Below are 22,279 nucleotides of genomic sequence, written 5' to 3'. Positions count from 1 at the left end.
ACTTAACTCTTGCCTGGAAAATCACATGGAAAATCCCACGAGTGTGGTAGGCTACAGTCCATGGGGTCGCTGAGTCGGACACGACTAGCGACTTCACTTCAGCTGTGACATGCCGTCAGTCCCGTGCAAACTGCGTAATAAATGTACGCTGACACAAGTCCTGTTCAGGGTAACTCCTTGACTTTAACCTTCTGTTTCTTCCAAACCTACTGCTATTGCTGCTGCTAAGTCGCTTCAGTCGTGTCCGACTCTGTGCGACCCCATAGACGGCATCCCACCAGGCTTCTCCGCCACTGGTATTGTCCAGGCAAGAACACTGGAGTGGATTGCCACCTCCTTCTCCAATGCATGAAAGTAAAAAGTGAAAGTGAAGTCGCTCAGTCGTGTCCGACTCCCAGCGACCCCATGAACTGCAGCCTACTTGGCTCCTGTGTCCATGGATTTTAAAGGCAAGAGTACTGGAGTTGAGCGCCATTGCCTTCTCCGAACCTAAGGGTTAGATATTAACCGAAATAATAAGCAACAGTTTGCGCATGCTCTTTTGGTGGAGCAGATTCCCTCCTCCCTCTAGTCGGAAGTCCCGGTTTGTTTACTGAATTACGACAGTCGTAAACCGAGATTTTTGTGCCGGCTTCCTAGCTTTACGACAACAACTATGGCGGCTGCCGGGGTTAGATTTGAAAGTGAGAGTAGCGTCGAAGAGCGTAAAGAACAGATTCGAAGTGCCAGGAGCGAGGTGTTGCGCCAGGTACCTCAGTTTTGAGGCTTTGGGAATCATTTAGAATTGCCGGTGGAGGCCTTCTGGGAGTTAGGCGTCTAGCTCTCCTGCCTCCCCGCACCCTTTCTTGATTCATTTCCTTAGTATCTTACCTTATCTAGTTGTGTGGGGATAGATGTTTTCCTTTGGGATGCTCACACACTATTGGGTATCCTTTGCCTCTTAGATGCTCTGGAAGGCTCCAGTTGCTCATATTCTTTTCCAGAAAACTTCTTTTCTTTCCTCTGACGTTCCTTATCTTTAAAAGCATCCGTGCTTGACATTTCTAGCACCTGATCACCTGTGCTGCGCACTTTCGAGGGACCCCACTGTTTTCCCTGCATATCTTACAGCTTGAGTCCTCCCTCATGCTATATCTGAAATGAAATTTTCCGTTTTCAGAAACTCGTGTGAGGCACGTTAGAGTAGATCCTTTCATTCTCCTTTTAAGTTATTTGTGTCAGTTATCCGGCTTATTGCAAACCCGTACTGAACCAAACAGCGATTGAGACAGAGATCTAAAAAATTTAGCCCCTCGAAAAAGTTGAGAAACGTGTTTTTCATTAAGATTGAAATGAGTAGAGGTAAAATAAGGAAGGAAGGAAGTAAACTGTACTATTGACTTAGCTCATAAGATGTGAGAAGTGTGGCAGGGGAAAAGAAGTGTGAAGGGGAAAAGTTGTAGTTAGAGAACAATGTAAGGTGAAACAAGTGATGATCATTATTTTATCTTTTTTAAGCTATAACCGTTTAAAACACATTTAAATGCTGCTGCTGCTGCTGCTAAGTCGCTTCAGTCGTGTCCGACTCTGTGCGACCCCACAGACGGCAGCCCACCAGGCTCCCCCGTCCCTGGGATTCTCCAGGCAAGAACACTGGAGTGGGTTGCCATTTCCTTCTCTATTAAATGCAAATAAGGAACCGGTATAGGAGACAGGAAGAAGTTATAATGACTGCAGTCAGATTTTACAGGGGAAGAAAAGGGCAATAAGTCTTACAGAAGTGAAAGGTTGGTGGTCCCTGATTTCAGCATACGTAATATATGTGTATAATAAATATCCTTCATCCTTGTCTCTGATATTTCAGGCAGTTTTTGGAGGGAGTGGATTTGTAAACTATTATAAATTTTATAGTATAGCTATGTATAGAATTTTGAGAAGGACCAATCCTAGCTTTGAAATTTGGGGAGAAAATGAAAAGGCAGGAACAGCTTCTTAGGAAGCTGTTACTTAGTTTGACTGTTTTTGAATGATAAAAACTTATCAATATGATCATTTGTTTTTAGAAAGGTGATTCTTTTTGAAGCATTTTGAGGGTGTGGGTAGAGGATTATGGATGTTGCAGACCAAAGGTATGGAGGTCAGTCTCCTAACAGTTACAGAAGTATCAGGCACTATCAGTGGGATATCGAAGGGAAAAGAGATTCAAGTCATTTTTGAGGTAGGGAGCTTAGGGGAGAGGAAGAGGTCTACAGTAGGTCCCAAGATTCTGTCCTTGCTTGGTGGCTCATTTCACTGTACTGTGCTTTGCTTCCTCTTGCAGTCGTGTCTGACTGTTTGTGACCCTATGGTCTGTAGTCCACCCAGCTCCTCTGTCCATGAGGTTCTCCAGGCAGGAATACTGGAGTGGATTGCCATGCCCTCCTTCAGGGGATCTTCCAAACTCAGGGATTGAATCCAGGTCTTCCACATGCAGGCGGATTCTTTACTAGCTGAGCTACCAGGGAAGTCTGGCTCATTTCACTAGTGATTGCTAACTGATAATGCAGTTGGTAATGTGGAAGGAGAATTTGTTGTTTTTAATCTTTCTTACACTTTGGTAGGGGCTTCCCAGGTGGTGGTAGTGGTAAAGAACCCACCTGCCAGTGCAGGAGATGTAAGAGATGCGGATTCAGTCCCAAGGTTTGGGGAGATGCTCTGGAGGAGGGCATGACAATCCGCTCCAGTATTCTTGTGAGGAGAATCCCATGGACAGAGGAGCCTGACAAGCTACAGTCCATGGGGTTGCAAAGAGTCTGTCATGACTGAAGTGTCTTACTACACATGCACACAGACTTTGATAGAAGCAAATTGTGGTGAGCCTTACATGAAAGTGGGGGAGGTTTCTGTTTTGCTTTTTTAGTGAGAAGTAGGTGGGTCAATTGTTAATTTTTATTTTTTTCACGGTTTTAGGCTAAAGCCAATTTTGAAAAGGAAGAAAGGCGTAAAGAACTGAAACGACTTCGGGGTGAGGAAACATGGATGCTACCTGATGTGATTAAGAGAGTTGAACAAATCTCACAGGTAAATACTAGCAGCCTTACTTGGTGTAAGCTTATTTTTTTTTTTTTTTTGCACTTATTCAAGTTAATACTGGAAGAACAAGTTTATAAACTCTTTTTTACAAGTTACAGAATGAATACCACATAGTTGACAGTACTGAATATTTGTCTCTCTGGCTAGAGTAGTATATATTAATATTTTGGACATGATATTGGAAAGATTGTATTAGTTGAGTTGGCTGGTAGAAAGCTTAGATCCAAGTTTCCAGTCCACTTGTGTTAAGTTTATGGATCTAAAGTGTTATGTGTTTTAAACTTAATGTGATGCTTTTTTTTTTTAAAGGGGGATGTCTCAATTCTTGCTTTCTCTTCCCACAGTTTATGCTGTCTTGTTAGATTTCATGTGGTTCATAATCTATAAATTCTCTTGGGCTCGTTGAAGGAGATATATACACACTGTGTTTTCATATATATGTTTGATTATATCTGTCTGTCAATATATTTACAAATAAATTTAAACTTTCCTTGTATTTTTCCAAGAAATTTTAGTTATATGGTTTATTAGTAGTGCATATATTATAGAAGCATGTCACAATTTTTTAGAAGAAGCTATTTATTTAATCATATTCCTTGTCTCCTCTCATGAAAGATTTAAAGTGTTTTAGGACATAGATCTTTTCCTCAAAATACTTACTTTTTAAAGTAAGCTAAAACTAAATTCTTGCCTCTTCAAACTGATTATTTATAGGAAGACCGTGTGAAGAAAAAGAAGAAAAAAGACAAGCATTCAAAAAAAGTAAAGAAAGAGAAGAAAAAAAAGAGCAAGAAACAAAAGTGTGAAAAAAATGAGTCAACCGACAGTTCATCAGTAAGTATGTGCTAAAACTAACCAAAGAAGCTACTTGAGAATATAGTATATAAAGGAGCAACATATGGGGACCTAAAATACATGTGAGAACTTAGGAAATATTACTAGTGAAGGTACACTCCCAAGAAAATGCTTGGGAGTCATCTACTTGGAGGTGTACAGGAAATGGTAGAAATACGGATCTTAAGTTTTAGATAAGGGCTAGAGGATGAAGATACGATTGGAGAGTCATTGCTGTTTAAAGCCATTAAAATGGATGAATTGCCTTGGGAAATTGAAAAGAAGGAAGAATACCAATACTGAGAAGGCAGACAGCAAGTAAAGGATTTTAAGTAGAAGCAGTTGGAAAATTAGGAGAAACAGGAAAGAGTGAAAGGGGAGTAAAAATAGTACCATAAAATAAGGGAAAGAGTACCAAGACTTTTCAGTTTGTATTTCATAGACATTAACAATTAAGTGTTTAAAATGGGTTGTATTTGTATATTTATCTTTGGGACAGAAAGGAAGAGAATGCTGGATCTGTTGTGTCTCTAGCCAGGTTTTGGATGAGAGGACTCACAAAAGAAAGGAAAGCAAGGCAAACCCTCATGGTTATTTTCAGGAAGAGAAAAGTATGTGGTGCTTAATGAGATGAGCTGGAGGTGTTTAGTGATAATTGCACTCCTAGGTATGCTCTTCAGAGGATTATACAGATGAGTCTTCATAAGAGGGCCAGACTGGACTCCAAAAAGTCAGTCCAGTCTGGCCCTCTTGTAGTTTCAGAAATTAAATTTTGGCAGTATGCCCTGAGATGATAATTGGCTCACGAAAGCTTGTTTTATATAAGAATGTTGTTGTTTTAGTCGCTAAGTCGTATCCGACTCTTTGCTACTCCATGGACTACAGCACACCAGACTCTGTCCTCCACTATGTCCTGGAGTTTGCTCACATTCATATCCATTGAGTTGTTGATACAATCTGACTGTCTCATCCTGTGCTGCCCCCTTCTCCTTTTGCCTTCAGTCTTTGCCAGTATCAAGTTCTTTTCCAATGAGTTGACTCTTTGAATTAGGTGGCTGAAGTATTGGAGCTTCAGCTTCAGCAACAGTCCTTCCAGTTCAGGGTTGATTTCCTTTAGGAGTGGCTGGTTTGATCTCCTTGCAGTCCAAAGGACTCTCAAGAATCTTCTCTAGCACCACAATTTGAAAGTACCAATTCTTTGGTGCTTAGCCTTCTTTATGGTCCAGCTCTCGTATCTGGACATCACTACTGGGAAAACCATAGCTTTGACTATATGGACCTTTGTCAGCAAAGTGATATCTCTGCTTTTTAATGTACTTCTGAGATTTGCCATAGCTTTCCTACCAAGGAGCAAACATCTTTTAATTTCATGGCCACAGTCACCATCTGTGCTGATTTTGGAGCTCAAGAAAATAAATTTTGTCATTGCTACCAGTTTTCACCCTTCTATTTGCCATGAAATGATGGGACCGGATGCTACAGTCTTAGTTTTTTTCATGTTGAGTTTCAAGCCAGCTTTTTCACTCTCCTCTTTCACCCTCATCAGGAGGCTCTTTAGATCCCCTTTACTTTCTGTCATTAAAGTGGCAGATATGCCATGTGCATATCTGAGGTTGTTGATGTTGATCCCAGTAGTCTTGATGCCAGCTTGTGATTCATCCAGCCTGGTGTTTCACATGATGTACTCTGCATTTAATTTAAATAAGCAGAGTGACAGTATACAGCCTTGTCGGTCTCCTTTCCCAATTTTGAACCAGTCCATTGTTCCATGTCTGGTTCTGACTGTTGCTTCTTGACTCCCATACAGGTTTCTCAGGAGACAGATAAGATGGTTTGGTATTTCCATCTCTTTAAGAGTTGTCCACAGTTTGTTGTGATCCACAAATTCAAAGGCTTTAGTGTAGTCAATGAAGCAGATATTTTTTTGCAATTCTCTTGCTTTTTCTACGATCCAACAAATGTTGGCAGTTTGATTTCTGGTTCCTCTGCCTTTTCTAAATGCAGTTTGTATATCTAGAAGTTCTCAGTTCACATACTACTAAAGCCTGGTTTGAAGGATTTTGAGCATAATTCTGCTAGCATAGGAAATGAGTGCAATTGTATGGTAATTTGAACATTCTTTGGCATTGCTCTTATTTGGGATTGGAATGAAAACAGACCTTTTTCAGTCTTGTGGCTACTACTGAGTTTTCCAGATTTGCTGACATGTTGAGTGCAACACCTTTTCAATATCATTTTTTATCATTTGAAAGTAGCTCAGCTGGAATTCCGTCATCTCTACTATCTTTGTTTGTAGTGATGCCTCCTAAGGCCCACTTGACATCATGCTCCCGGACGTTGGGTTCTAGGTGAGTGACCATACCATCGTGTTTATGTGGGTCATTGAGACCCTTTTTTGTGCAGTTCTTCTGTGTATTCTTGGCACCTCTTCTTAATTTCTTCTGCTTCTGTTAGATCTTGACTGTTCCTGTCCTTTATTATGTCCATTCTTGCATGAAATGTCCCTTAATATCTCCAGTTTTCTTGAAGAGATTTCTAGTCTTTCCCATTTGATTGTTTTCTTCTGTTTCTTTGCATTGTTCATTTAAGAAGGCCTTATATCTCCTTGCTATTCTCTGGAGCTCTGCATTCAGTTAGGTGTATCTTTCCCTTTCTCTTGCCTTTCCCTTCTTTTCTTTCTTCAGCTATTTGTAAAGCTTCCTCAGATAACCACTTTGCCTTCTTGTATTTGTTTTTCTTTGGGATGGTTTTAGTCACTGCCTCCTGTACAATGTTATGAACCTCCATCCATAGTTCTTTAGGCACTCTCTTTACCAGATATAATCTTTTAAATCTATTTGTCACATCCACTGTATAATCATAAGGGATTTGATTTAGATCATACCCGAATGGCCTAATGGTTTTCTCTACTTTCTTCAATTTAAACCTGAATTTTGCAATGAGGAGCTTAGAGCCACAGTCAGCTCCAGGTCCTGTTTTGCTGACTGACTTTTGATGACTTCTCCGTCTTCAGCTGCTAAGAATATATCAATCTGCTTTAGGTATTGATCATCTGATGATCTCCATGTGTAGAATTGTGTCTTGGATTGTTGGAAAATGGTTTGGTATTACTGTCGTGTTCTTGAGAAAACTGTTAGCCTTTGCCCTGCTTCATTTTTTACTCCAAGGCCAAACTTGCCTGTTACTCCGGGTATCTCTTGATTTGCTGCTTTTGCATTCCAGTCCTCTGTGAGGAAAAGAGCATCTCTTTTTTTTTGGTATTAGTTTTAGAAGGTGGTGTAGGTCTTCATAGAACTGGTCAGCTTCACGTTCTTCAGCATCAGTTGTTGGGGCATAGACTTGAATTACTGTGATGTTGCATGGTTTGTCTTGGAAATGAACTTAGATTGTTCTGTCATTTTCGAGGTTGTACCCAAGTACTGCATTTCAGATTCTTTTTTTGACTCAGGGCTACTCCATTTCTTGTAAGGAATTCTTCCCCACAGTAGTAGATACAGTGGTCATCTGAATTTAATTCTCCCATCCTCGTCCATTTTAGTTCACTGATTCCTAAGATGTTGATGTTTACTCTTGCCATCTTCTTCTTGATCACATCTAATTTACCTTGATTCATGGGCCTAACATTCCAGGTTCCTATGCAGTGTTGTTCTTTACAGCTTTACAGTGAGAATGAAGCATCTTCATTCACAGTGAGAAATACAGCTGGATAGTTTTATCAAGTATCCAGCATGTTTTGTAATGGTAGGAATATTATATAGAAAATAAAATTCTTTTGAATATAGCTCAGGACAAAGGGAGTTGGAAAATCTTAAAGGAAAAGCAAAATAGGGGTAATGTTTCCACAATTGTGGGATTGAGTTGCTGACTTCATTGAGAATCTGATAAAACTGATCTTCTCTTCAATAAGAAATTTATATACAAAGTTGTTTATTTCAGTGGAGTTTATAAAACTATCAGAAATTTACACAAGTATCACAGCTGTTAAGAATCCCCATCCCCTGGGATATATGTGTCAGGGTGACTAATCATTTATGCCATTTGATTAAGGGCACTTGCTTCCCTTTATCAGAGACTCACTGTCCCATTCTTTGTTTTCTTTTTATTGTTGTTGTTCTATTGTTGTTGTTATTGTTGCCACATATAGCATGCACATTTGTACTGCCTTTAAAGTTGTATAACATACCTTACAGAGAGTAATTTGAATGAATGCTCAGTGCCCACATCACATTGAGGTTGACTGAAGAAGTAAAGAAAAATTTACACTGACAGTGAAAGGAAAGGTTTGGGGAATCAGGTTGGTTGGGAACTCTTTTTGAGAAAATGTTTTATGGAGACAGGCTTAGATATTCTTGAGAATGATGCATTTGGGTGAGCAAGGTTTCAGAGGAAGGGGTAATCTTAATGGAAGGAGGAGCACCTTGTCTTCTTAGCAGGAAAGTAATAAAGATGTACATAAACACAGATAAATGAAGAGGAAGTAGCAGATAAATAAAGCAAACAGATTATTGATGGTATTTATGCTTGATGTTCTGTTTCCTTTATGAAGTGGAAGGTAAAATCATCATATGAGAAGACAACTTGAGAGTAGAAGTAGGATAGAGGGATTGAGGAAATTGTGTAGATTTGAAACAACTTTGCTTAGGTAGTAATAGAAGCAAATGGGAACCCTTGAAGATCCATGTGAGACTGGAAAGCATGTCTTGACTGTCACAGTCTCTTGATTTTTTTTTTTTAACTTTTAAAATCAGTTTTGCTGAGGTATAATTTATAAATAATAAAATAATCCTCTAATAAGTCTACTGTTTAATTCTTATATCTGGTTAGCCCTATCAGTTAAGGTATAGAGCATTTCCATTCCCCATAAAGTTCCTCATGGCTCTTTGCAATCAGTTCTTCCTCACCCTCCCTCTTCTTTCTCACCCTCCCTCTTCTTCCTCCTCTCTGGCCAACGATAGGTCTGCTTTATCACTCTATAGATTTGTTTTCCCTATATTGGGATTCCATATAAATATTCACATGGGCTTCCCCGGTAGCTTAGGTGGTAAAGAATCCGCCTGCAATGCGGGAGACCCTGGTTCGATTTCTGGGTTGGAAAGATCCCCTGGAGGAGGGCACAGCAGCCCACTCTAGTGTTCTTGCTTAGAGAAGCCCATGGACAGAGGAGTCTGACGGGCTACAGTCCATGGGGTCACAAAGAGTGAGATATGACTGAGCGACTAAGCATAACACAGCTGCTGCTGCTGTTGCTGCTAAGTCGCTTCAGTCGTGTCTGACTCTGTGCGACCCCATAGATGGCAGCCCACCAGGCTCCACCATCCCTGGGATTCTCCAGCCAAGAACACTGGAGTGGGTTGCTATTTCCTTCTCCAATGCATGAAAGTGGAAAGTGAAAGTGAAGTCACTCAGTTGTGTCCAACTCTTCGTGACCGCATGGACTGCAGCCTACCAGGCTCTTCCATTCATGGGATTTTCCAGGCAAGAGTGGAGTGGGTTTCCATTGCCTTCTCCGAAGCATAACACAGCAGCAGCATAAATATTCATATATGGTTAATCCTTGAACAACATCAGTTTGGATTGTATAGGTGCATTTATATGTGGATCTTTTTTGAGAAATATATACTATAGTACTACATAATCCACAGTTGGTTGGTTAAATCTGCAGATGTGGACCTGTAGATACGGATGGCCAACTGTAAAGTTACATGTTCGTTTTCCACTGCACAGAGGGTAGGCACCTCTAAGCCCCACACTGTTCAAGGGTCGACTATAATACAATCTTTTTTATGTTGTGATTCTTTGGCTTGACGTTACATTTTTGCAACTCAAGTGATTGCATGTATCAGTATTTCTTTTCTCTTTTTTGCTATATTACAGTATGTAGATATACCATAATTTGCTTGTCTATTTTATCTGTTCAGAGTCATTTGAGTTGTTTTTTAGTTTGTGGCTAATATGACTAATATGCCAGCAAATTTGGAAAACTTAGTAGTGGCCACAGGACTGGAAAAGGTCAGTTTTCATTTGATCCCAAAGAAAGGCAATAATGTTAAAACCAGTGTGCAATTGCATTCCTCTCACTTGCTTGCAAAGTAATGCTGAAAATTCTCCAAGCTGGGTTTCAACAGTACATGAACCGAGAAGTTCCAGATGTTCAAGCTGGGTTTAGAAAAGGCAGAGGAACCAGAGATCAAATTGCCAACTTACATTGGATCATAGGAAAAGCAAGAGAATTCCAGAAAAACATCTACTTCTGCTTCATTGACTATGCTAAAGCTTTTGACTGTGTGGATCACAACAAACTGGAAAATTCTGAAAGAGATGGGAATACCAGACCAGCTGACCTGCCTCCTGTATATGCCAGTCAAGAAGCAACAGTTAGGACCAGATATGGAACAATTGACTGGTTCCAAATTGGGAAAGAAGTGCATTAAGGCTGTGTATTGTCACCCTGCTTATTTAACTTACATGCAGAGTACATCATGCGAAATGCCAGCCTGGATGAAGCACAAGCTAGAATCAAGATTACTGGGAGAAATATCAATAACCTCAGATATGCAGATGACACCACGCTTAAGGCAGAAAGTGAAGAAGTAAAGAGCCTCTTGAAACTGAAAGAGGAGAGTGAAAACATTGGCTTAAAGTTCAACATTCAGAAAACTAAGATCATGGCATCCGGTCCCATCACTTCATGGCAAATAGATGGGGGTATTCTTGCTGTGAAATCCCATGGGCAGAGGAGCCTAGTGAGCCATAGTCCATGGGATTGCAAAGAGTTGGGCCCAACTTAGTAACTAAAAAACACTGAATAAAGCTACTGTGAATGTTTACAAGTCTTTTTGTGGACATGTTTTTCTCTTGGAAAAATACCATTGTTTTCCAAAGTGTTTGGACCATTTTATACTCCTTCCAGCAGTTTATAAGAGTTCCAGTTATTCTGCATCTTGAAGAGCACTTGGAATATTCAGTCTTTGTAGTTTTCTAGCCATCCTACTGTGTGTAGTTATTTCATGTGATATTTCCTTGAAGATCAATGATGTGGAGCATTTATTTAAATCTTTATTGGCCATTCTGTTTTCTTTTATGAACTCCAGTTTATCAATTATGTTCTTTTACCATTAATTTCTCCTCATTACTGCTTTTGATGTCCTAACTTTTGTACATCTCAAGGTTGTGAAGATTTTTTCCTTTGTTTTTTTCAAGAAATTTTGTAGCTTTGGCTTTTTTGTCAGTAATTCATTTTGAGTAATTTTTGTTTATGGTATGTAGTAAGTGTCAAAGTTTAATTTTTTTCCATATGAATTTCCACATGTTCCAGCATCATTTGTTGAGAAGGCTAACCTTTCTCTGTTAAATTACTTAGGCTCCTGTGTTTTAAATACAATTGAGCATATATATTTGTGGGATAATTTCTAGACTCTTCTGTTCCGTTGACTTGCATGTCTCTCCTTGGTCTTAATTACGGCAATTCTAGGGTACGTCTTGGAATAAAGTAGTGTAAGTTCTATGATTTTGTTCTTTTTAAAAAGTGTTTTGGTACTCTAGGATATTTGCATTTTTAAAGTAAATTTTATAATCACTTATCATTTTCAGCAAAAGTGGCTACTGATGTTTTGATTGGAATTGTTTTGCATCAATAGATCGATTTTGAGACAATTAATATCTTAAAATAGAGTCATGCAACCCATCATGCATATGGTATATCTATCTTTCAAAGTTTTTAAAAATTTCTCTCACAGTTTTCTGATATTTTCAGTGTAGAGGTCTTACTATCATCTTTTGCTATATTTTTATATTTTATTTTCTTGGGGTGCTGTTGGAAATGGAATTAAAAATAAATTTTGTTTTTCTTGTATTGGCAGCTAGTATATGTCTTTACAATAGATTCTTGCATATTTGCCTGTATCTTGTCACCTTCCTAAATTCACAAGTACTAGTGTTAGCTTTTTTTGGTTGATTTCTTAGTATATGATTGTGTTATGTGTGAGTAAAGACACTTTTTTTTTCTTTCCAATCTCTATGCCTTTTACCTCATTTGTTAATATTTTATTTCACTAGCTAGGACTTCAGTATAGTGTTCAATAGAAGTGATGAGGCTGGACCTCCTTACCTGTTCCTTAAGTGGAAAGTATCTTTCACCTGAAAGCATGATGTTAGCTGTGGGCTTTTCATGTATGCCCTTTTAGATTAAGTAAATTCTTCTCTATTTTAATTTTTTTCTAAGAGTTGGTGTATTGAATAAGCATTGGATTTTGTCAAATTACTTTTACACATCTATTAATGTAATCATGATTTTTCTCTTTTATTCTGTTAACATGAAGAATTACATAGGTTAACTTTTTTAATGTAACAGGAAGCTGAATTCCTGGGATAAACACTGTTTGGTCATTTTTCTTTATAAAATATTTTATTTATATATATTTACATGTGAATTTTACTGAATATGTTTCTTTATGATTTGATTTGCCCACAGTTGGTTGAGAAGTTTTGCATCAGTGTTTATGAGGGATATTGGGTTTTAGTGTTAAGGGAATCCTGGCCTCACATATGAATTAGAAAAAAATTCCCTTTTCTTCTGTTTGTAGAAAAGTTTGTGTTAAGATTGGAGTGGCTTCTTCCTTAAATGATTGTTAAAGCTTACTAGTCAGACTGTTTGGGCCTAGTGTTTTCTTTGTGGGATGCTTAAAGTGCAAATTTAATTCTGTTAAAATCTGTATTAAATGTTTTCTCTTTATTCTTGAGTTATGGTAATTTAGATTTGCAAGGAATTTGTTTATGTCATCTAAATTGTTGAATTTACGTTCCCTCCTTTCATTCCTGATTTTAGCTATTTCTATTTTTCTTTGTTTTCTTGGTCAGTATAGTTTTAGGCTTATCAATTTTATTAATCATCTTTTTCAAAGAATTGCCTTTTAGTTTCATTGATTTTTCCATTTGTGTACATTCTGTTGATTTCCATTGTCTTTCTATTTCCATTTCTTTCTATTATATATTTTGTATTTCCTTTTCTTTTTCTAACTTCCTGAAGTGGGTACATAGGTCTTTCATTCTAAACATTTCTTATTTTCTAATTGAGTATTTATAATCTACAGATTTTTCTCCTAGCACTGTTATATCTCCATGTAACTGATTTTGGTGTTATATTTTCATCGTCATCCTTTTCAAAATATTTTCTAATTGACTATGTTATTTTTTAAACTTACAGACTGTGTATGAGTTTTAAATTTTTCCAGTAATTTGTGGATTTAACCCATTTCATTTTTGTTTCTGGCTTCAAATTTAATTCAGTTGTCATAAAACATACTATGTATAACTTATAGTTTTTTAAAAAAATTATGAGGCTGAGTTTATGGCTTAGCCTATGCTCTATCTTGGTGAAAATTTCTTATATAATTGAAATGTATGTATATTCAGTTGTATACTGAATATACATAGTTGTAGTGTTCTGTGAATGTCAACTTGGGAGAAAGTTTATTCATAGTGTAAAATCTCTGTGTTGTGAATTTGTCTTTCTTCTTCGGATTTTGTCAGTTTTACCTCATGTATTTTGAAGTCTTGTTAGGTAAATACACTTTTAGGATAGTTATATCTTGTTGATGAATTGATGATTATAATATCATGAAATGTTCCTCTTTATTTCTGATAATATTCTTCTTTAAGGCCTACTTCTGTCTCATGTTAATAAAGCCTTTTTAGTTGTGTTACTATTTTTGCTTTCATGGTATATCTTTTAAAAAAATTTTTTAGTTTTTTTTTTTTTTTTTAACTTTACAATATTGTATTGGTTTTGCCATATATCAACATGAAATCTGCCACAGGTATACATGTGTTCCCCATCCTGAACCCTCCTCCCTCCTCCCTCCCCATACCATCCCTCTGGGTCATCCCAGTGCACTAGCCCCAAGCATCCAGTATCGTGCATCGAACCTGGACTGGCGACTCGTTTCATATATGATATTATACATGTTTCAATGCCATTCTCCCAAATCATCCCACTCTGTCCCTCTCCCACAGAGTCCAAAAGACTGTTCTATACATCAGTGTCTCTTTTGCTTTCTCGTATACAGGGTTATTGTTACCATCTTTCTAAATTCCATATATATGCGTTAGTATACTGTATTAGTGGAAATTGATCAGCTAAATAAAAAGGCAAGCCTTAAATATAGACTGTCCATAAGAAATACACTTTCAATGTAAAATAAAGATATATCAAGGTATACAATAAAGATACAATAAAGATAAACTAAAAATTTTTAGTTTTAATGTATCTTTATTTTACATTGAAAGTGTATTTCTTGTGGACAGTCTATATTTAAGGCTTGCCTTTTTATTTAGCTGATCAATTTCTTCCTTTTAAATTAGGGAATTTTCTCCACTATATAATGTGATAGCCACATTGAGTTTTAAATTTTTAATCAAAATTTATTGAAGTTATCAGGTTGAAAGATCATTTCTTTAGTCTCACTAGCCAGATTTTTTTGTGTTCACAGACACATATGGCTAGATTAAGGTAAGGTAAGGTGAAGTCGCTCAGTCGTGTCTGACTCTCTGCGACTTCACATCTGTAGCCTACCAGGCTCTTCCATCCATGGGATTTTCCAGGCAAGAGTACTGGAGTGGGTTGCCATTTCCTTCGCCAGAGGATCTTCCTGACCCAGGGATTGAACCCAGGTCTCCTCCATTGTAGGCAGACGCTTTACCATCTGAGCAGCCAGGGAAGTCTCTATGGCTGGATTAGTGGCTACCATATTGGGTGGTTTAGATATAGAAAGATCCTATTAGACAGTGCTGAGATTATTTATGTTTAATATAATTATAGATATGTTTGAGTTTCTCTTCTTGCCAGTCCCTTTTCTATTTGTCCCATTTGTTTTTATTCCTTTTTCTCTTCTTTCTCTTAGCTTCATTTGGTTAGTTGTTTTTTTTAGCATTCTTCTTTTTTTTTTTTTTTTAACATGGTCCATGGAATTCTACAGGTCAGAATACTGGAGGGTAGCTGTTCCCTTCTCCAGGGGACCTTCCCAACCCAGGGATTGAACACGTATCTCCTGCCTTGCAGGAGGATTCTTTACCAGCTGAGCCACGACGGTTTTTTTTTCCTAGGTTTTTTTCCCAGTCTATTTTAATTCTAGTTTTGTGGTTTCTCTGCTGATCTGGCAGTTTGTGAGCTCTGGAGATCTCTCTGCTTATGTGTGTGTGCTCAGTTGTATCTGACTCTTTGCAACTCCATGGACTGTAGCTCATCAGGCTTCTCTGTCTCTGGAATTTTCCAGGTATGAATACTGGAGCAGGTTGCCATTTCCTACCTCAGGGGATCTTCCCAACCTAGGGATCGAACCTGCATCTCTTGGATCTCCTGCATTGGCAAATGGATTCTTTACCATTGTTCTGCCGGAAATAGCATAATTGTTCCTTATATGGTAGTTATTCTAATAATTGTTTCTTACAAGGTAGTTATTCTTTGTGTATCCTTATGGACTTACATTGTAAATGTGTTCAGTTTGTTATTGAGTTAAAGACTACAGGGGTCTCATATAGTTTTCTAGAACTCTTTCTCTGTGTAGGTTCCTTTTCATGGATACTCTGTCTCAGTCATCATGAAGTTAAAATTCTATTTCTTTTAACTCAGTGAGATTGTCATACTGTGCTTGAATTACCTCTCCTTGTGCCTTTGTCTAGAAAGTGCCAGCACGCAAGAACCAGTAGAGTGTAATTGTAACATTCACTTGTTTCTCTTTTCTCAGTGATCATAGTCCTGCACAACTGAGAGTCAATGTCTAGAAACAGTTGTTTCTTATATTTTCTACTTTTGTTTTCTTTTCTGTATATTTCTAATCTGATGTGGCATTTATTTTTTTCATGACCAATGCAGAAGTCCTCAAGTACCTTGAGAAATATACATATTTATATATATATATATATATATACACATTACATGTAAAGCCTATATTTTACATATATAAATTTTATGAATTTTATGTGCATATATAACATATATATATATAAATATGTATATTTTCATTGGTGGCACTTTTCTGTCTTGGTTCTGTCTTTAGGCTTTGACTGTTAGGTGGGAAGAGGAGTGTGGTTAATTATGATGGCTACACATAAGAAGAGTCCTGGGACCTCTCTTAGGTCAAGAGTCACATTGATAGTTTATAAATTCTTCAAGGTAAGATGGAGAATTGAAATTAAAATCAGCAAGAGAACTTAGGTCATGGTGTTTGGGGAGGGGAACATAAATCATGCTGAAGTGGTGAGGTGAGTGAATAAGAGTGAAAATTAGCAACAAAATTAATACAGATGAAATGGAGGCAGGAGAGCTATACAGAATGGTCCATGTGTCATTGTTGTATAAAGGAGGAAGACTGTCAGCTGTGTCACATAGGCTTCTTTCATTCAGCGCCTGATATTTAATGCTTGGATGCAGGCTGCTGCCCAAAGTCTCTACCTTGAGTTGTTGGAAGAGTCAGTTCAGCTAATTTTAATGCACATTTATTGAATGCTGACTTTTTTGCCAGATACTTTCATATACGTGGGGAATATAAATATATAGAGTTCGAACTTTTGGGGAACTCATTAAGTAGAAACATACTTTCAGTATGTAATCTCATGATGCCATGGCATTTCAGGGTATTAGGGAAGAAGGATTTTATATGCAGGTTTATTGAGGAAATGACGCTGGAATTGAGATTTAAAGGATGAGTAAGAATCAACCTTGCACATAGGGGTGTGTGCGCACAAGGAATTGTGAGAGCAAAGGCATGGAAGTAAGAAAGAACATGGTATAAAAGTGTGTGCATGTATGTTTGTGTATATATGTATGTAAATTTAACTATAAGGAACTTAACAGTGTTAGATTCAGTTCAGTTCAGTTCAGTCGCTCAGTCGTGTCTGACTCTGTGACCCCATGAGTCACAGCACGCCAGGCCTCCCTGTCCATCACCAACTCCCGGAGTTTACCCAAACCAATGTCCATCGAGTCGGTGATGCCATACAGCCATCTCATCCTCTGTCGTCCCCTTCTCCTCCTGCCCCCAATCCCTCCCAGCATCAGGGTCTTTTCTAATGAGTCAACTCTTTGCATGAAGTGGCCAAAGTATTGGAGTTCCAGCTTCAGCATCGCTCTTTCCAATGAACACCCAGGACTGATCCCCTTTAGGATGGATTGGTTGGATCTCCTTGCAGTCCAAGGGACTCTCAAGAGTCTTCTCCAACGCAGTTCATCAGCATCAATTCTTAGGTGCTTAGCTTTCTTCACAGTCCAACTCTCACATCCATACATGACCACTGGAAAAACCATAGCCTTGACCAGATGGACCTTTGTTGGCAAAGTAATGACTCTGCTTTTGAATATGCTGTCTAGGTTGGTCATAACTTTCCTTCCAAGGAGTAAGCGTCTTTTAATTTCATGGTTGCAGTCACCATCTGCAGTGATTTTGGAGCCCAGAAAAATAAAGTCTGACACTGTTTCCACTGTTTCCCCATCTATTTCCCATGAAGTGATGGAACCAGATGCTATGATCTTCGTTTTCTGAATGTTGAGCTTTAGGCCAACTTTTCACTTTCCTCTTTCACTTTCATCAAGAGGCTTTTTAGTTCCTTTTCACTTTCTGCCATAAGGGAAGTGCATATCTGCATATCTGAGGTTATTGATATTTCTCCTGGCAATCTTGATTCCAGCTTGTGCTTCTTCCAGTCCAGCGTTTTTCATGATGTACTCTGCATATAAGTTAAATAAGCAGGGTGACAATATACAGCCTTGACGTTCTCCTTTTCCTATTTGGAACCAGTCTGTTGTTCCATGTCCAGTTCTAACTGTTGTTTCCTGACCTGCCTATAGGTTTCTCAAGAGGCAGGTCAGGTGGTCTGGTATTCCCATCTCTCAGAATTTTCCACAGTTTGTTGTGATCCACATAGTCAAAGCTTTGGCATAGTCAGTAAAGCAGAAATAGATGTTTTTCTGGAACTCTCTTGGTTCTTCGATGATCCAGCAGATGTTGGCAATTTGATCTCTGGTTCCTCTGCCTTATATAAAACAATAGATGAAGCTGTAGTGGTTGATAGGATTTTGTAAACCATGAAGTTTGGTTTATAGTAGTAATAGTAAATGTATCATCAAATTAGATTCATTTGTATTTATTAGAGAGCTTCAGAATAGCCGTTGGTTAATATAAAATATGTATAATGTAAAAGTAGTTAACTTTTCTTTCATGTAAAGGAAATCAGGTAGACAACTTAATGGTAGTGTGGCCTTCTGGGACCAAGGCTTCTAGTTTTGTCATGCTGTTGTCTTTAAAAAGTGCCTCTTAGATTACATAACAGTAGAGAGGATGCCCTCTTTTTCTTAACTTCTAGAACGTCCTACACAATACTTTCATTTCCACCTTATTGGAGATTTGATTAAGCCTTTACTTTCCAGGAAGGGAGGCATGTTACATCTTTAAATAAAATTGAATTTTATTGGTCAGAAGGAAGAGGAGTAAAAGTAGTCTTTATGACAGGTAGTCAGAGAAGAGTAGTACTGTGACCAGATGTGCCCTTTACATTACTCTAAATGTATTTAGAGTGGGAGTTGGAGAATGAAAGGGAGCAGGAAAGACAGGGGTTATGGAGACTAATTTGGTTTTTCCAGATGAGAAATAAGCAGATCTGATCTAGGGCTGTTGCTTTAAGGATGGGGAGGAAAGAGTATATATTAGTTGGAACTATTGATTGTAGGTAACAGAAACCAAATGTAAATTGATTTCAGGTCACTTCAGTTGCTCATTTGTGTCCAACTCTTTGCGACCCAATGGACTGCAGCACGCCAGGCTTCCCTGTCCATTACCAACTCCTGGAGTTTTCTCAAACTCATGTCCATCAAATCCATGATGCCATCCAACCATCTCATCCTCTGTTGTCCCCTTCTCCTCCTGCCTTCAATCTTGCTTAGCATCAGCGTCTTTTCCAATGAGTCAGTTCTTTGGATCAGGTGGCCAAAGTATTGGAGCTTCAGCTTCAACATCAGTCCTTCCATTGATTATTCACGACTGATCTCCTTTAGAATGGACTGGTTGGATCTCCTTGCCGTCCAAGGGACTCTCAAGAGTCCCAACACCACTGCTCAAAAGCATCAATTCTTCAGTGCTTGGCTTTCTTTATAGTCCAACTCTCACATCCATACATGACTACTGGAAAAACCATAGCTTTGACTAGATGGACCTTTGTTGGTAAAGTAATGTCTCTGCTTTTGAATATGCTTTCTAAGTTGGTCATAACTTTTCCTCCAAGGAGCAAGTGTCTTTTAATTTCATGGCTTCAGTTGCCATCTGCAGTGATTTTGGAGTCCCCCAAAATAAAGTCTATCACTGTTTCCATTTTTTCCCATGTATTTTCCATGAAGTGATGGGACCAGATGCCATGATCTTAGTTTTTTGAATGTTGAGTTTCAAGCTAACTTTTTCACTCTCCTCTTTCACTTTCATCACTATTAAAGCAGCAGAGTCTCATAGGACATATAGCAGTGCAGGTGGGTTTTAGGAAATACCTGGACCTAGAGTCATGAATGCTTTAATGAGTCTTCTATCTTCCTTTTCTTCCCCTCTTAGTTCTGTTTTTGTTTTTCTTGATACTGATAAATTTTTGCTGAATTCTGTGCCTCATGGTAGAAATGGTCTCTGCCACAGTCTTTCCAGTTCTCCTTAGTTATAGAGTAAACCATTTCAGATTTCTGGAGAGTGACTAAGATTGAAATCAGTTGGTTTAGGTAACAACTTCTGAAACAGTCAGTTCTGGCCAGGGGTGGAGGTGGATCCCATGATGGTCATTTGATGTTCACTGTATGGTATAGTTTGGAAATCTTTTCGAAATACAGTAGTAGGTTTAGATGGCAGGGGCAAGATGATCCTGAAACTTCTGACTTGGGGAAGTGGGTGGGTAGTGATGCTTAATTCAAATATATAGGAAGAGGCACAAGTATTGTAGAAGTATATGCTGGGTTTACTTTTTGTTCTTACTGAGTTCAGCGTGGCATTTAAATATTGTAGGCAGTTGTTTAAATTATTGAAACTTAGGGTTTATAAATTAGAAAGGTGTCAGCATAATTGGTGGTAGTTTAAGCCATGAGAATGGATTTAATTCCCCAAGAGGAATATTTAGAGATTAGAAAGTATAGTGGGCAAAGACTGGAAACCCAAATAAGGTTGGTATTTTAGGGATGAGAAAAAATGAAAGAGTGCAACTACACAGAGTTTTTATATGAAACTATGTAAATTTGAGAATTTTACTTATATTCTAAATATTCTTAGAGCTCTGAAGATGAGTGGGTTGAGGCTGTTCCCTCCCAGACTCCTGGCAAGGAAAAGGCCTGGAAGATTAAAGATGAAAAGTTAGAAAAAGAAGATAATCAGATTATTCAGGTAAGCCACCTGATTTTAAACAAGTGTGAACTTACAAGAGTAGGTTAATGTTAAAATGAAATTAGTATAATTTCTTCAGTAGAAAAATTAGACTTTGTAAACAGTAAAAATTTACAAGTAATTTAGCAATAACGCAATCTGCTGAGCTTTTGAACTTCGTTTCTTCTCCTGTGGGAAAGTTAGCATTTATCCCTAGTCTAGTCTCTCAGGGTTTTCTGCTTCTGATTGTTGACAGGGAAGTGGTACTTCTCCCCTTATGTACTTGAAGCTTTGTACTGTTATATCTATCTGACCTTTCTATAGTTAGTGGAGTTCAAGTCACAGTTTTTCCCTTCACTGCATGCCAAAATTTTATTAGCAATGCTCTTAGTTGAATAGGTCACAGTTTTGGGTTATAGTTCATATGCCAAAGAAGACTGTTATTTTTATATTGTTAGCAACAGTGAAGAAAGAAAGGTGGGAAGAACTAATGTCTGAGTGCCTGTTTTGTATCAGGCATTGAGCTAGATGCCTTAAGTCAGTTTCTTGTTAACTCCTTACAGCATTCCTGAAATGTAGGTGTTTTTACCCATTTTTACAGGGAAGAGTTATGGCTTACAGAGACTAAGAAACTTGCTAATAAATTATACAGCCATGTGTCTTTAATCCAGGTTTCAATGCCCCTAGGATCTCTAAAATTTATTACTAAATGTTTAGTGTTGTTCTAATCAATTTATACTGAAGTGACTTCTTTTTCTTAATAGAGGGATGAATGGATGACTGTTGATTTTATGTCTGTTAAAACTGTGTCGTCATCATCACTCAAAGCTGAAAAGGAAGCTGCAAGGAAAACACAGCAAGAGAAAACCCAGGCACTTGAACAGGTAAGAGAATATTTAAAATACTTTACCTTTCTAATTTGCCTTTAAGTGATACACATGTATATAAATGCAGTTTTACTTGTAAGATATTATTTTTTGTGGTATTTAATAAAATCAGTGGGAACAACTATGAAATGTGATATAAGTTCTTTAAAAATTTTTTTTTGCCAGAAATAAGTATAAATGTATGTTGTATTTATAATTCTAGGGCATATATGGCTGAGTATAGAATTTGGTTTACAGCTTTGATTTATAAGGGTTTAGGACTTGAACCATGTTATATATGTGGTCTGAAAATCTTTGAGGTGAGAATTTAAAGTATTCTTGAGTTAGTAGTGCCTTGAAGTGATTGGCAAAAGTAACTATCGGTCCTTTCTAGGGGATGACCCTATCAACTTAGGCCTCACATGTCTCTCAGAAACAAGTTCTATGGCATTGAAGGTCATAAGCTAAAATCATAAAATACATGAAAATGTAATGATGGTCCGTAAATGAGATTGACTTGAAACAATAAACAACAGATGAATCGATAAGGAAGTTGTGGTACATATAAACAATGAAATATTCAGTTCAGTTCAGTTGCTCAGTCATGTCCGACTCTTTGTGACCCCATGAATCACAGCACGCCAGGCCTCCCTGTCCATCACCAACTCCTGGAATTCACTCAAAGTCACGTCCATCGAGTCGTTGATGCCATCCAGCCATTTCTCATCTTCTGTCATCCCCTTCTCCTCCTGCCCCCAATCCCTCCCAGCATCAGAGTCTTTTCCAGTGAGTCAACTCTTTGCATGAGGTGGCCAAAGTACTGGAGTTTCAGCTTTAGCATCATTGCTTCCAAAGAAATCCCAGGGCTGATCTCCTTCAGAATGGACTGGTTGGATCTCCTTGCAGTCCAAGGGACTCTCAAGAGTCTTCTCCAACACCACAGTTCTAAAGCATCAATGCTTCGGCGCTCAGCTTTCTTCACTCTCCAACTCTCACATCCATACGTGACCACTGGAAAAACCATAGCCTTGACTAGACAGACCTTTGAACTCAGCTATAAAAAGGAGCACATTTGAGTTAGTTCTAATGAGGTGGATGAATCTGGAGCCTATTATACAGAGTGAAATAAGTCAGAAAGAGAAAGACATATAC

General features: G+C 38.1%; 1 protein-coding gene across 3 annotated transcripts in view; it reads left to right on the top strand.

Moving 5' to 3' along the window:
- Positions 1–631: 631 nt before the first annotated feature.
- CWF19L2 (CWF19 like cell cycle control factor 2) overlaps positions 632–22,279 on the top strand; it is a 144,512-nt gene continuing 122,864 nt past the window's right edge. For 2 of the 3 annotated variants that reach the window (XM_027563860.1, XM_027563861.1), the window contains exons 1-5: positions 632–748; positions 2,929–3,039; positions 3,766–3,885; positions 20,172–20,282; positions 21,026–21,145. In XM_027563860.1, coding sequence (XP_027419661.1) covers positions 656–748; positions 2,929–3,039; positions 3,766–3,885; positions 20,172–20,282; positions 21,026–21,145 — 555 coding nt within the window. In that variant the 5' untranslated portion in view covers positions 632–655. The remainder of the gene's footprint in view (positions 749–2,928; positions 3,040–3,765; positions 3,886–20,171; positions 20,283–21,025; positions 21,146–22,279) is intronic. The other variant, XM_027563859.1, reaches the window with a different exon arrangement.

This window comes from Bos indicus x Bos taurus, chromosome 15, assembly GCF_003369695.1.
Source record: "Bos indicus x Bos taurus breed Angus x Brahman F1 hybrid chromosome 15, Bos_hybrid_MaternalHap_v2.0, whole genome shotgun sequence".
Lineage (NCBI taxonomy): Eukaryota > Metazoa > Chordata > Mammalia > Artiodactyla > Bovidae > Bos > Bos indicus x Bos taurus.
The sequence above is the reverse complement of the archived record's forward strand: the minus strand, read 5'-3'. Positions and strand labels throughout refer to the sequence as shown.